General features: G+C 31.2%; 2 protein-coding genes across 2 annotated transcripts in view; both read left to right on the forward strand.

The window, feature by feature from the left end:
• Positions 1-5,715: 5,715 nt before the first annotated feature.
• LOC145193828 (uncharacterized) overlaps positions 5,716-16,820 on the forward strand; it is a 31,207-nt gene continuing 20,102 nt past the window's right edge. The window contains exon 1 of the mRNA XM_090078621.1: positions 5,716-5,734. The gene's annotated coding sequence lies outside the window, so the exon portion shown is untranslated. The remainder of the gene's footprint in view (positions 5,735-16,820) is intronic.
• Positions 6,851-10,218, forward strand: LOC149891638 (zinc finger MYM-type protein 1-like). Its single transcript, XM_090078644.1, has one exon. It carries the CDS (start codon positions 7,192-7,194, stop codon positions 10,015-10,017), a length of 2,826 nt encoding a protein of 941 aa, XP_089934770.1. The 5' UTR covers positions 6,851-7,191; the 3' UTR covers positions 10,018-10,218.

The raw sequence follows: 16,820 nt of genomic DNA on the forward strand, positions 1-16,820 counted from the left end.
TACCTTAAACTTCTTTTTAATAAAGTATAAAAAACTTTATGGATGTTTACGGAAATGATGATAAGCTTCTAATGACGTCAATTTTTGAGTAATATCAACCGCTCAACTAAGTTTTTGCTTCTTGAACACTGTTAGGTGTTTTATAGATTTTTGGGTGCTGATCACGAATATCATGTCAAAATTTAAGTATCACGTACCGTTTAACAGAAAACTTCTTTTATGTCATAACTTTTGTTTGAATTTAAGGACAGAAAAATGTTGCACACAAATTTCTTGTCGTGCGAAAATATTTTGCCTCCTCTAAACATCAAACTTGGACTCATGAAAAATTTTGTAAAAATGCTGAACAAGGAAGGCGAAGGTTTTCGCTATTTAAGACATTTGTTTCCAAGAATAAGTGACGCAAAAATAAATGGATTTTTGTTAGCAAATCAGACATGCTATGGGTGACAACCAGTTTGAAGAGTTGTTAGTTTGGCCAAAAAAAAGTGCCTGGAAAGCATTCAAAGACCTAGTTGATAACTTTTTGGACAATTACAGAGAGCAAAACGGCATTGAAGTTGTACACAAGCTTCTACGCGCATACCAGAAAATGAAGTGCATCATGTCACTCAAGATTCATTTCCTTCGCTCTCACTAGGACTTCTTTCCTCTGAATCTCGGTGCTGTCAGGAAAATTTTAATACTGTTGAACTTAATGGCTCATGGGGAACATAAACGTGATTAAATAAGTAAACATATAAATGTCTATTTCTTAAAGTTCTCACATGATGCAGTAAAACCAAAAAACTATATCTGTGCATACCCTATAAGTATCTGCCACAATCACCCAAAATTTTTCAGGATGCAAGACTTTTAAAAAAATTTGTTTTGCAGTGTCTTTATTGGTACGATAACAATTATCATAAATAAAAAGTATAATAATAATAATAATAATAATAATAATAATAATAAAGTAATAATGATAATAAAAGTAATAATAATACTAATAATGATAATAATAATAATGATGATGATGATGACGATGATGATGATGACGATGATGATGATGATGATGATGATGATGATGATGATGATGATGATGATGATGATGATGATGATGATGATGATGATGAAAGTGTATATTAAGAACAGATCTATGGATAACAACAAAAGCAAGCATTTAAAAGTATTAAGATACATTTTCATGCATCTTCTCTTTAAGAAACATTCTCATGCATCCTCTCTTCCTTATTCTGCGTTATCTCTAATACTACTTCTCTTTTCAATAATATTGCTTCTGTAAGTCCAGGATAAAATTAACACATGGTATAGCTTCTAAGGATAATGGTTCAGAGTCCCAAATCATTTTCTATAACATATTTTAATGAAAAATATAACACAATTCATCTTTGTTTATGTTGTACAAAATATTTTATTATGAAATCTTATCTCGAATTATGTGAACCACATTGTGTGAAAGCGGTTTTTAAGGTGGTATACCCCCTTCAAAATTATCTTGGAAGTGAAATCTTATACTCAAAATTAAAATTAAGCCTATGAAAGATCTTATTAAATGAAATCGATTTATAAAATTACAGGTGGTTATGTTGTCATGACAATCACCTAAAATGGCGGATATAGGAAAATATGCACGTCGCACTGTCAAAAATATCTCAGATTCTAATAGAGTATTCAAAGTAAAACTTGGCCCAATGATAAAAAACAGTTTGATCTATGCAATCTGCCAAAAGTTTTTAAATCTGACTATTAGTTTCCATGTAGCACTACACGGATTATGAAGATTTTTAAATAAGCCAATTTTTAGTGCTGAAACAGCAATATCTCAAACCCTGAAATGTTTTATAATTAACTTTTGGCAGATTGCATACATCATATAAAAACACATCATTGCTGAAAATTTGATTAAAAACTGATTACTAGAAAATCAAATAACTGTGACGGGAGATTGAAAAATAGAAGTTAGCAAAAAAACACTTTAAAAATTAAAAAAGAGAAAAAAATGCATAAAAATATTTTTAAAATAAACAATGTCTGTAAATTTTAAAGCAAAATGTTTAAAAGCTACCAGCAGCATAAAGAGTTCCTTGTTTTTGCTTTTCCTTATCATTTTTGTTCTTTTTATTGCCCCTGATTGTTTTTCTACGCAACTTAACATCGGATTTATTTTTGTATGACGATTGATACAAGCGTATTTTATTTTCTTTATTGCAGCCATCTATCATAAATGTTCCTGGAATCATATTGAGTTTTTCATAAGTCATCACTGATGCTTTTCTTCCAATATTAAAGTTTGCAATAGCATCATATGTTGCAAATTTCAAATGTAACAATGAACAGAATTTAGTTTTCGGTACTCTTTCCCATATCATCATGTTAAGACTCTCATTTTGGTTCTGAGTTTTTCCATGCATACATTTTGCAAGTAATTCATTAGAGCTAAGTTCTTTATAAATTGGCTTTAGTAACTCAATAATATCACGTGGCAAACCAGGGCCAGGTTTATAGAGAGAAGGTTGATTGGGATGTTTTCGATCAACATTGTGCTGGCACCAACTTTTTTCACCGTTTGGACAATAGGTGTGATAATTATTTTCTTTTGAGGAAGCAACATGAAACAATGAAGCAAGTATAGCACTGCGCATTTCATGAACAGACTGATTTTTGGTTCTTACTGCAATTCCATAATAGTTTTGCAATCTGTCAATTGTTGCATCAGTAAGTCTTCCTTTACCACCTAGACACCTTTCCTTTTTCAATTTTCTTAATCGTGTGCCAACTCTTTTTTGCATATGACCAACACATTCTAATTTTGAAACTATTGTATCACCATACACTCTTTCAACAGATGAAAATGCCTTACTATCTCCGTCACCACAAAATTCAGTATAGCGAAGTTTATATTTTTCAATAGATCGTTCAAAAATTGATTTTGCTCCAGCGACCTCCATACCGGTGGATGGGCCAGTATAGTTGAGGTTACAAAAATGAGTATTTTTTAGCATTTTATATGCATCAGGGTCTGTATTTTTTTTCTTTAGAATTAAAAAACATTGTTTGCAATATTTGGATAATACTTCACAATCCAAAACTTTTCCTGTAATCATTGATATTGCAGTATAAACACCGTTGTATGAGGAAAAACCTCGACGTTGCCAAGTACCATCACAAGAAACACTGGTATTTATTAAATTGAATTCATCAGTAGTATGTTGGGATGCTTTTATAATTTCAAGTGCAGCATCAGACATGGTTTCTACTGCAATTGCTTCAACTTCAATAGCAATTTTTCGAACAATTTTAATGTAAGTGTTTTTAGTCATTGGCGGTGGAAGATCCATAAGATAACAGAATCTTTTAAGGCCAGTATGGCCTTGTCCACATGAACGCATTGCATAAACTGACCTTTGGTTAATATCAAAGGCTCTACAACTTCCAGAACCACACTTCTTGGATGTAAAAAATTCATGATTGAATCCACATTTACAAAATATAATCAATGAGCTGGAAAGTCCAAATTTTTTTTTTGCATTTTCAGCTAAATTAAGTCGACAAGTTTTACATTCTGGACAACATAACAACTGAACAACAATGGCTAATAAAGTGCTATCAATAATTCTGTATCCACATATGTTTTTTTTATTAGAACTTGCAAAAGTATTAATAGGGTTTACCTTCGAATTAGATACATTTATTGAGCTCTGTGAATCTGTTAGTAGAAGACTAGTATTTGCTGAATTTTTTTTATTTAAAGTATATTGATTTCCATGAAATCTTTTTTTCTTTTTGTATTGAGTAGCAAATTTCACACGTTCTCTACCCATTAAAAGTATAAGGTTTAAATTATATAAACATAAACAGATACCTAGATATATATAACTTTTAAGATGGCAATTCGTTTTAAAGAAACTTCTGGAAGAAATTTATGAGAAATCCAGTTATTGCTTTTAATCTTACAGATGTTTTGATTAATGGAAAATAGAAATAAATTATAAACTCATTTCAACAAGCTTTTTCTCAGTATCAAAAGTTATATTTGGGAAGAATTTCTTGGCCAAGTAAAAATTTAACCGTTGCTATGGAGGTTGTCAAGGGCGCTTTAAAAAGTAAGGTTTAGTAAAGTTTGTTTTCCTCAAGTTACATACTGAATTTTAAAAAATGGTTTTCAGAATATGATTCTATGATAAATTTTAGATTAAATAAAACAACAAAAATTTTTTTGAAAAATTTGATATTTCTGAGGGGTATACCACCTTAATAACTTCTTATTGTTCAGATGTAATAGATGATGAATTAAATCAGTAAAGATAATATGTGGGTCTTAATTTTAATTGGATTTTTATATTTATTTGAAAAAAACTAATGAGTTATTATATGCTTTTTATGACAAATGAAATAAAAACATGAAAAACGAAAACATGAAATATCTGGCCGCATTTTGCAAGATAATTATAAATTTGAATAACTTTTTAAAAGGTTTCGCATTATCAAATGAATTATAGGTCCATTAGAAAATACACCTACTAAAAAACAATATATAGTGGAATTTATTTTACGGAGCTTATAGAGTAGTCGAGGCAAAAAGTCAATGGCGACATATCGTAGAAAATACGAAAAAAATACACAAAATTAAGGCTGATGAATAAAGGATCAAGGAATTGAATGAAACCAGATCTTGACAAAAAATTTTGTTTAAGCTTTTTTATATTTCGCTATACTTTTTTTAGTCATTTTAAAATTAGCCTAACAGCTCTATTTTGTCATTGACAGACTTTGCTTACACGAAAAAAGTTCCCAAATTTACAAATGTTTATCTTGAAAAAATGATGAAAATCTGTTCGTGCCGACAACTAATTTCCTTTACCTTGGTGTAATTTGTTTAATAATTTGTCAACACGTGAAGTAGTTACTTTATCCTGAACAGTCTTATTAAACAAATGCTATAAAAGTTTAAACGTATACCACGTGATCAGAGTTTCTGTTTTAAAACTGTCGGCAGCCATTTTAACAGATTTTTTGTTGACAGCGGAAAATTTAGCGTTTGTCGGAAACTCGAATTGCTTGCTGATTTCTGCGGCCTCTTTTATTTAAAACAATCAGTTGCACGTCCATCTCTTAAGGTGAGTTTCCACTCATCCGTTGCTACGGGAAAAGGAAAGGGAAGCGAAAATTAATCACGTGAGCGTGCGCAGTTTGTAATTTAATTTTGAAAATTAATCACTGCGCATGCTCAAGTAATTAATTTTCTCATCCCTTTCCCTTTCTCGTAGCAAAAACGGATGAGTGGAAAGTCACCTTTATACGTCCATGGTAAAACGATTAAAAAAGAAAAAAAAAAGTAAATCAAAATTTACCGTTATAAGAAAATAAATCAAAAAAACGCCATAAATAAAAGACCAGGGCGCGTATTCACCAAACATTCGAAAGTCTTGCGCAGCTCAACTAAAGTCACGGAAACCATACGTTTATGCAACTATTTGGTATCAATGATATATATTAACTAGATGTCTAATTAGACATCTAGTTAATGAAATGACTTAATCATAAATCAAAGCAAAGCAAATATGCATTATTGTCAGTTTAAATAAAATGGTGAAGCAAGTTTTTAATGCCGGTTGCCGTTTTATTTAAACTGACAATAATACATATTTCCTTTGCTTTGATTTATGATTGAGTCATTTCAGGCTGGAAAAACAAACCTGGGCTTACAAAAACTTTTCTTCACTGCGGAAACGTGAGTTAAATATCTAGTTAATATATATCATTGTTTAGTATTCACCAATATTTCGCAGCATATCCGTTAATTTAGAGTTGCGCTGAACTTACTCAAAAACTTACGCAAAATAACAACCGAGTTGATTTTTTTTTTTAATAAACCAAGTTTTCGTCATTAAAAGATAAAACAACGATATGAACTTTGATCGTGATACTTAATAAGACACGTATCTTTTTACAAAAAAATTGTGAAGAACATATGAAGACTCCACTGGAAGAAACGGCAGGGTTACATTTTTTCATTTTGAGATAAATCATTATTAAACTTTTAAACCTTTATAAGTTTCGAAGTTTTAGGAAAATTTAGAAAAACTTTAAATATGCATCAAATCGTTTATTTGATTTGAATTCAAATACAAAATATGCTATTATGATAAGTAAAGCTAGAAAGTGTAAAAAGTCGAAACTTTCAAAATGTAACCCTGCCGTTTCTTCCCGTGGAGTCTTCATATATTCAATAATTATAATATTATATCTTTATAAGATCAATGGATCCATTCGGAACTCCGTCTCGTCGGATTTTTCTCGGTTTTTCGGAGTTTCGGAGTTCGTGAGAAATCGAGAAACCTCGACGGAACTTCGACGAGGTTTTTAGAAAATATCAATTTTTACTCGTAAAATAATTTAATTCTTATTTTATTTCTACGCTGCTTTTACAATAGTTCATGTTGTTTTCAAAATGTAAGTGTTCTTTTTGTTCAATATCAACACAAATTTACATCGCAAAGCAATTAGTAATGCACAGCAGGGGCGTCGCCTTGGAGGGGGTAGGGGGGGGAGTCTCCCCCTCCCAGAATCTAAAAAAGAGAAAAGTTGGGAATTTCCTTGCCGAGAGTTGGGACAGTTGGGAAATAGGTGATAAAATCAAAAAATACTTTCTAGTTAAATAAAATTAAAATGTTTGCAAAAATCCATCATCCATCTAATTCTTTTTTGACTTGGACAAATAAACTTTACGTTTATTAAACGACTTATGGCTGTTTTCCACAAGACGAAATAAATTGTGGAGTCATAAAGAAGAGCCCTTTTGATTTCCGCGTTGTTTTTTTTTTCGCGCTACTTTTTTTTTGTTATCAACAATAAAAATGGCAGCTGAAAGTTTATGCTGTATGTTTGACTAAAAGCAGTTATTCTTTTTTTTTTCATACTTTCTACTTTGAAACGTGAATATTTATTTCCATGAATTGATTTCAACATTTGTCTTATTTAATGTTTATAAAAGTTATCACACTTATTAAGAGTGATAACTTTTATAAACATTAAATCAGTAAAAAATTACGGTAAATTATAGTATCTGCATTTGTTTTCCAGCACTAACTATGAAAAGCAAAAGATATAAATTACAAGGTTCATATACAAACAGTGGGAGCCCCAGAGAATCCTTTTCTAGCCTCCTTAGCTTCAAAAAAACGAAAAATGGTACCTCAGAATGCTGGTGATGATGTCGAAGTGGATGATGAAATACAAAGTAGTGAACATACAAAGTTAGACTTGATAATAATTGAAACATCGACTTCAACATGTAGTATATCCATAGAAGAAGAATCAACATCTTCTGATAAAAAATTTGAAGAGGATGCAAGTTCAAAAATTCAAGATAATGATGCAAAAGGGGAAAACTTGGGTTATGTTGTAGTCCAGGAACAAGCAGAGAAACTTACAGAACTAAATTCTAAATCAGATCATTTAAAACAGTTTCCTGACCGAGATGAAAAGGATGACATGAATATTATTAACTTGGATACTTCTGAAGTAAGCAGTGAAACAACAAGTTGGACTTTGCTCATGGGGAATTTGGGTGTTTTAATAGATAATCTTAAAGATTGTAATGACATTTATAAAAAATACTGTAAAGAAGAATTAGTAAATGAAAAATTCGCTGCGATTGAAATTGTAAATGCAACAAGTTCTGTGGTGGAAATGTCAAAAAATGTTTTGAAAATGGGAAATGCTTTTTTAAGAAAACTCGATATCAAAGCTCAAAGTATTATAATTGACAAATCAGATTCATCAGCATTGATAAGCCATGACCCAGGATTACGTCCACATACAATTACAGATAATCAAAAATCGTATTTAATCCAGTTAGGACCACACCAACCAAAACTTGCTAGTTTCCTAAGTGACGGTAAAAATAGATTTAATCCCCAGTGGTACAAAGAGTTTGAACATTTAGAATACAGTACCCAGAAGGATGCCACATTTTGTTTTGTCTGCCGGCTTTTCCCTAAGGTATTTGGAAAGAAGGGAAAAACTGAAGATGCTTGGATAAATGTTGGGGTAAGATCTTGGTCCAAGATGAAAAGCTATGGGAAAGCAAAACTTGGAAAGCTTCAGGCACACTTTACCTCTCAAGCACATAAAGTTGCATTAAGTGAATATTGTCACTTTCTTATGAAAAAAGGTCATATAGATCACCTTATTGATAAATCCAATAGACTTGCTCTTATAGAAGAGCAAAAAATAGAGGTACAGAATAGAAAAACTGTTGAAATTCTTATTGATACATGCAAGACTTTAGGAAGCCAAGGGCTAGCGTTTAGGGAATCGGACAGTGCTAATCAAGGTAACTTTGTTGCAGTAGTGAATCTTATCTCTCGCCACAATCCCACACTAAAAGCCTGGATTGAAGATAGAGCCCTTCGTCCATATAGAGTTACATACACAAGTCCATCGTCTCAAAATGAAATGATTAGTTTAATTGCAACTGAATTAAAGGGAAAGATCATAGAAGAAATTAATAGCTCCAATTTTTTTTCCGTGATGGCCGACACTACTCCCGATATGTCACATAAGGACATAATGAGTATAGTTGTGAGAACAGCCAGTGAAAACGGTGAGATTCGGGAAAGGCTTTTAAAATCCGTTGAATGCACTGATAAGACTGGAAAAGGGATGGCTGAGCTAATTTTATCTTCTTTACATAAAGAAGGCATTGACACATCAAAGATGGCTTTTCAGTCGTATGATTACGCGAGTTCAATGTCTGGACAATTTAAAGGAGTACAAAAGTATATAACAGAAGAAGTTGGCCATAATGTACCCTACATACCTTGTCAAGACCACAGAACAAACACTGCTCTTGAACATGCATGCAATGTTAATACTTTAATACGAGAATTGTTTAATGTTCTCGAACAGTTGCATGTTTTCTTCACATCAAGCACAAAAAGATTTAGTCATTTAAAAGAAAAACTGGAAGACATTGACAGTGCACTACAGCTTGTAAACCTGTCTAGAACAAGATGGACCGCACGAGCAAAATCTGTTAAGGCTTTAAATCAGTGTTTAGAGAAGGTTGTTGATCTTCTTCAGAGCATCTCAAATAATAAGATTTTTGATACTAACACAAGAACTAAGGCAATGGGACTTCTGAAAAAAGTAACAACTTTTGATTTCATTATTACTCTTTTCTTCATGAAGAATATCATTGAGAAGATAAAAATATTAACAGAAATCTTAGAAAGTCCAAACTTCAATGTTATCGACAGTATAAATGTAATTGAAAGTACTGCCAAGAACATACAAAATATCAGTAACGATACAGATGCTATGAATAATTTGATTGAAAGTGCAGTAATATTTTCTAGGAAATTACACATTGATGCAGAAAATGATTACGAACGACACCATAGATTAATAGCAATGGAGATGAAAGCTTTTTACCGGAAAGAATTCAAAGAGGTCATAGACTCTCTAGCCATGGGTTTAACAGAAAACTCGGCAGCATTAAAGGAAATATTTGCCCCTATCACCAAAATTTTTAGTTTTCCTTTAAATAAGGATAATTTGAGTATTGAAAACTTAACAAAAGCAAACAAACTTTTTCCTCCTGGATACAAGGATCATATTCCAGACGTTCATGTGCTGAAAAGCCAGATGGAAATTTTGATAGATATCTGTTTAGAAGAAGGTCATGAAGATTTTAAGTCATCAAGAACACCAGCTAAGACGCTGCAAGACATTTTGTACCATGTTGTGAAGTTAAAGGATATACTGAAACAAGCCCATAAATTATGCATTTTTGTAATCACAGCTGCTTATGGTGTAGCATCAAATGAGCGTTCATTCAGTCAACTCAAGATTGTAAAATCACATCTGAGAACAACAATGAGTGACGAGAGATTGGATAGCCTCATGCTACTAAAGTGCGAAAAAGAACTTTGTAAAGTAGTTAACCCCGAACATCTTGTTAAACGATGGGTTCAATTGAAGAAACGTCATATTAAAATCAAACAGTAGGCAAAAAATGATAGTGATGATAAAATATTGTGTGTATAAGTTTTGAAATAAAATAATATTTTCCATATTCCTTTGTACTAATTCATTTCCGTAAAATTTTAAACTGCTATATATGCTGCCAAAATGGTTTGTAAAGTTTATTGGATTTGTAAATTGTAACATTTTTTTGGACTGATACAGTTTCACTATGAATGGGTAAAACCTTTAGACGTTTTTTGAATTGAATATTTTGTATAAATGTAAAGGAAGCTATGTTTTGTTAAAAGAAGTCAATAAATACTGATAATTGACAATTCATGAAAGTGAGTGCAATGTAGTATAACAATCAGTAGATTTTGTAAATAGGACAAAAATTGATTTTTTGAATTCTTAAATTATAAAAAACAGTTGTGAAAACTATGTTAAGCAGTTGGGAAAAATAAGGTCTCTCCCCCCCTGGAATTTTCTCACGCAACGCCACTGATGCACAGTGGGACAGGTGGTGGTGGTGGAAAAAACCTCAAAAAAAAGCCTATTCTATTCCAAACCATATAATAGAACATACTCGTACTTTTCCATTGTACTATTTCAGAAACTCTTTTGATTATAATAGTATCTTTTTAATAATAGAAGTTTTTAATCCACTAAAATCAGTTGCGGTATAATAAAATGTAATGCATAATAAAATTTTTTTTTTTTTTGTCAAAAATTAAGAATTTTTTAATTTTTAAGCAAAGATATTGTAAACAGTAACTTTTAAAATATGATGCGTGTGTGATATTAGTTAATGTATTTTAACTATTTAGTAGTTTACCTTTACAAAAAAAAGTCAAGACCTTCACCGATCAGTTAAAAGAATACGAAGTAACTGGTGTGAAATCAGAAGCAGTTTTGAAATTTGAACTAGCCATCCACAGAATTCAAGCAACTTCCTCGGAAGTAGAAAGAGTTTTCTCCTCGTCTTCCAGATTTGTCACAAAGTTTCGTAGTTCACTTTCTGATGAAATGATAAATGTTTTCATCTTTTTAAAATATTATTTTAAAAGATCTTCAGAATAAATACTTTTTTAATATTCTTTTTTTAGTTTTTACTATAGGTACCCCAAGAAGTCTTTATTACAGAGCACTGCGGAAGGGCATTTAACTGAAAGTTCACGCCTTCTTCCTAACCGATGCTGGTTAGAAAGCCATTTATTAGATAAAACTTGTTCGTTAAAAGATTGCGATAAGAAAAATATTTAAGTACTAAGGAATATAAAAATATAATTTTTTTAAAAATTTATTATAAATTATAAATCGAAATATATAAAAATAAAAAAATTAAATGTAAGAACAATGTTTAATTATCAAGTAGATAGTTTATTTTTTTAATTTATAACAAAGTTTTATCGAAGCTCCGATTTTTCTCGACTCCGACGGAGTTTTTTCTCGATTTTTCTCGACTCCGGTTTTTCTCGATTTTGGATCCTCTGTATAAGATGTTATGTTATTATGATGCAGTTATTTTTTATCAATATCAATGATTATTGTTAACCTTATTACAATATACAAAGTTTATATATGTTAAGATCCTTAATAATATATCAATCTGACAATAGAACTACATATGCATCATAATAATATAACTCCATTCTTCTTATTTAGTGATTTTTTAGGCCAAAAAGTTAAGGCAGCTCATAGTAAACGTAACTTTTCTTGCTTAAATTGAGCTGAGCGAGTTTTTAAAAAGTTTAATGAATGCCATTTCAGTTTGGTAAATACCGATAGTTTAGGGCTGAAATTACGCAAAAACTTAAGAAATTTTTTTTGAAACGCTACTGCGCAAGTTTCGTGAATGCGGCTTTCACAGTTTCGAACATATGCCAAACTTAAGCCAAACTTACCCCAAACTTACGCCAAACTTACGCCAAACTTACGCCAAATTTACGCAAAAAAAAAAAGTTTGGTGAATAAGCTCCCAGAATATTATATAACGAATAGAAATAATACAGTAAGATTAATTTCATGATTTACTTTTGAATAAAAAAATTTTAAGGAAATAAAATGTATCAAGTACCTTATCACTCATTCGGAATCAAATTTTTGTCAATAACCCTGCAGCAGGAAAGACTCGCTCAAATTCGACAGCTGTTGAACAAAAGTTGAAAATCTCAGCTCTCTATCCTGCTGCTTTATAGATTTTCTTTTGAGTTAAGGTGCATTTTTGTCTACAAATATTCAAAGCCATATACTTCTTGAATAAGGTATGATTCAGAATCTTCTCGGCAACCTTCATCACCATTGATTGTTTTTTCCGGTGTGTGAATTTTGAGAAGGCTTCTCAAAAAGTACTTCTTGAACTGATAAATGCATTTCACACGAATAACAAATTGATGCTCAATTGGAATTAGTTTTTCGAACTGTGAGGGCGGCATTTTTTTGGTTTTGTTTTGTACTTTAAGATGGGTTATGGAGGTATGGACTCTAAGGTTATGTAGAAGGTTTTAGGAGGTTAAGCGAAGGTATGAGGATTGTGTGGAATAGTTTTAAGGGGGTTGTTCTAAAAATGCCATAATTCTTTTATGCACCAGTTTCGCTTCTTCAACCGCTAAAAGAAAATAAATAAAATATGCAGCTTCCTAGGCAGTAAGAACATAAAGCAAAGGTTATTAGATAGTGAAAGGTTGATGAGTAGTGACATTCCGTGACGCATATATAATTTAAGCTTACCTCTTTACATCAGCAACAGCCTACGCTATATCTTCTTCTCTATATCCATCTCTAGTAACCATTCTAGATGTGGTTAGTAGCTACCAAGTATTATATGTGAAATTGAAACCAAACATGTATGATAGGGTGTCCCAAAATTTCAAAAAAACTTTTACTTGGTGTTTTTTCCCATTCTACTTGATGTTTTGATTCTAAAAATTTTAATTTTACATTTGTAAAAGTGATAGATGTAAAAATTGAAAAATTTAAAAAATATTGGTAAAATTCCGATTGCTGTTACAATATGCATATTACTCCTAGTAAGAAAGCTTGTGATCAATACATTTAATATTTTCTTGTGCTTATTGGAGTAGGCATTCAGTTTTTACTGTATACACAACACATACAAGTGTACACAATTTATGGTACAAGTGTACGCAGTTTACAGTACGAGTGTATGCAGTTTGCAATATCCAGTCTGGTGCACGCTGAGATTTCAAATTAGAGCTGTATTTGTTCTTAAAGTTTTTTGTTTAAGATTTGTGTTATATTCTTTTCAAATTTCATCACTGTGAAATAATGTTTACTAACCTCATTTAATTTGTATTAGCTTAAGTATTATTAAATACGATTTTGATAAAATGGGAAGAACTAAGTGTAAAAGAAAAGCAAGTGGAGAAAAGAGGAAGAATTCTATACAGACAAACCCAAGTAGGCTGATTTACCTTCTTAAATACCCACTGAATGAGCTTCCACAGAATCAACTTCCAAGCGTTGGCAGTGGGTTGAGACATCAGAGTGTGTCCGATCAACAAGGTGACAGAATAACAAAAGAATTGAATTTCCTCATGTTTGCCTTTTTAAAATCTAGCTCATGCTTTTTGTTTATTTTAGATCTGCAAGATTCAAACCAACCAAGCAACTGGTTGCATGTCCACAAGCTCATTTAGGGTTTAATTTACTTTGTAGAGATGTACCTTGTTCTACAACAAGTAAAAGATGCAATTCTTCATCTGTAATAGATATCTGGAAAAAAGCTGGTTTTGGTGATTTCATATTGAAGGGAGCTTCTGTAAGAGAAAAGATTCTAAAGCTAGATAAGAAGTATAAAAAGATGCGAAAATTACGCAGTTTAAACAGAAAATTTAATTTTACGCAGAAAAATTCCTTTGAGTATGAAAATTCTGACCCTGAATCTGATAATGAACCATACTCAGAAGAAGATTCTGATAAGGAAAATATCCGACATAAATCTAAACCGAAGGTTTTCATACATATCAGTCCTAAAGAATTGATAGAATGCACAACTGCAGCTGCTGCAAGATATGTTGGCATAAGACCTCAAACTTCAATAGTAGCAGCTATATGTAAAGAAGGTTATGTGAATCTGGATGAAATCAACTTATCAAGAAGCACAGTCCATAGAAAAGGGTTTGAACAAATTGAAGGGCTAGGTGATCAGATAAGGCAGGACATTTTTAAAGCATTGAAAGGAAAGAGACTTTAAACTCATTTTGATGGAAAACAATTGAAGCAGATAGAAGAACAACTGAACATAACTTTCACAGTTGAAAGAATACCTGTAAGTGTCACTTCCCCAGACATAGAAGATACAGATGACATATTCTTGGGAGTGGTTCAAGCCAAGAGCTCCAAAGGTTGTGATCAAGTTGAAGTTATCCTTAACATGCTTGGATACTTTGGTATTACAGATCAAGTTTTTGTTAAATGTTGTGACACTACACCATCTGGGATATTTTCTGGAGCTGTTACTATTCTTGCCTCCAGTCTAGATGTTCCACTTTTATGGTTTATGTTCAGGAGGTATATATTGGAAGTCCGAATTTCACACTTCATGGAGGCTTTGAAAGGTGAAAAAACAAAGGGTCCAAGAAGAGGTTTGTACACAAGACTGCAAAAAGGATGGCAAGATATCTAAAGTCATGAATGAAGAAGAGAAAACCATGGTGGAAACTGCTTCTTTCTTTGTTGAAATTTGCTATACTCCATGGTCTTTGAAAGCATATCTTACTAACAATGCTCCAAACAATGATCTTAATGCTTTTAAAGAAGTGTTTCATATTAAAGAGCAATATCCAGAGCTGGGATATGCTCTACTCAAAAGTATGCAAAGACACAGATGGTATCTTACTGAGGAGCTGGCTTTATTGGCTCTTGCTGGTGCTAATTTAGACCATGAAGTAAAGGTAAAGATGTTGAATAGACTGTTGGAGTTTGATGTGCCAAAAAAGTTCAAGGTCGGCAAATCCCTACTTCCAACAATACAAGAATCAACTGAGCTGTTTGATCTTGTTGGGCCTCAGAGTTGGGTTCTATTGAAGGTTGCAGACAAAGACAACACTGAAGTGGAGAGTTGGTTTGTGGACCAAAACACACTTAGTCTTGAAAGTTTCATTTCATTTGCGAAAAACAGTATGTGCGTCAATGATTGTGCAGAGCGAAATATTCGGTTAATTCAAGATTTTGTAAACTCACACAAATCTGAGAAAATGAAGCAAAATGTAATGGTAGTTGCAAGAGACAACAGAAAAAAGCTCACAAAGAAGATGACAAAGAAACAACTTAAAACTGTACGAATTACTTGTTAAATAAATATTTTATTCCACTATATAATATTTGCTCGATTTCTGTCAAAAACCAAAATTTACATCTATCTGTTTTAATGCAGATATAAACATTTTTTTGTGATTTTTGGACTTCTAGGGTAAAGGAGAATAGGAAAAAACTAAAAGTAATTTGAAATTCAAATATTTTTGAAGTTTTGGGACATCCTAATGTATAATATTATTAACCAAAAAATAAAATAAAAGTTTCTATACAGCGGCGACTTCTATTTAATGATTTTGCTTAAAAATGTAGCCTAATTATTCAATTATATGCTTTAACTTTTTCTTTAATTTTTTCTTTAACTTTTTCTTTAATTTTTTCTTTAATTTTTTCTTTAATTTTTTCTTTAACTTTTTCTTTAATTTTTTCTTTAATTTTTTCTTTAACTTTTTCTTTAATTTTTTCTTTAACTTTTTCTTTAACTTTTTCTTTAATTTTTTCTTTAATTTTTTCTTTAACTTTTTCTTTAATTTTTTCTTTAATTTTTTCTTTAATTTTTTCTTTAACTTTTTCTTTAACTTTTTCTTTAATTTTTTCTTTAATTTTTTCTTTAATTTTTTCTTTAATTTTTTCTTTAACTTTTTCTTTAACTTTTTCTTTAATTTTTTCTTTAATTTTTTCTTTAATTTTTTCTTTAATTTTTTCTTTAACTTTTTCTTTAACTTTTTCTTTAATTAATCTTAAAACAAAAAAACGGTGTTGTATAATTATTTATAAAAAGTTAAAATGGCAATTATCAACGGTGGCGACTATTAGCAAGTGGGAGTGGTTAAGACTGGCAAAGACTTAACTGCTTATTACATGGCTATTTTTAAATAAATTTGAGCCATACGCGTATTGACCAATATGCCAGAGTTTATATTTTGTTATAAGGACAAAAGTCATTTTTAAAAAAAGTTTTTGATGGCGATTACTAGCAAGGGTGATATATTGCTTCCAGAATTCGCCACCACCACCACCCCAAGCCACCTTTTCAAATTCATATACTAATTCTGTTTATAAGATATTCCTGCATCCTAATAACACCCTGAAAAAGATAAAAAATAGATTATAATCAACATTTTTTTTGAGTGATTATCCAAAAGTTTTTCTGAAATTTGTCATTAAGTATTAAGGACTTTTTAGGACAGTTTTTTTTCCAAAAAATTCTGTGCCTTTATTATCAAATTTTTAATAGTTTCCTTCAGTTGCATCAAAGCTTTTTTTAGATACGATTTCTGAACTTTCCAGCTATTAGTTTTTGCTCTGCTTGTTTTTTAGTGACCAAGTGGCGAAGAGTAGGTCGCATAACGAACACTGGTTGTTTTACCCTATGCTAAGATATTCTATTTTAGCTAGTAACCACAATTCAAGAAGACAGCTTTATATGGAGTTTGAGATTTTTAAAATGAGAGCTAGATATGAAATTTGCAATGAAATACCAAATCAATAGCGTTACAATGAGAAATACCTTTAAAAAACAGAAATTCATTTGCATTTGTTTTGATTTTAAATTTGACCAACAGATG

The sequence above is a fragment of the Hydra viridissima genome, unplaced genomic scaffold, assembly GCF_058129835.1.
Source record: "Hydra viridissima isolate aposymbiotic clone 2 unplaced genomic scaffold, HvirCarnegie_v1 scaffold_2, whole genome shotgun sequence".
Taxonomy (NCBI): Eukaryota; Metazoa; Cnidaria; class Hydrozoa; order Anthoathecata; family Hydridae; genus Hydra; species Hydra viridissima.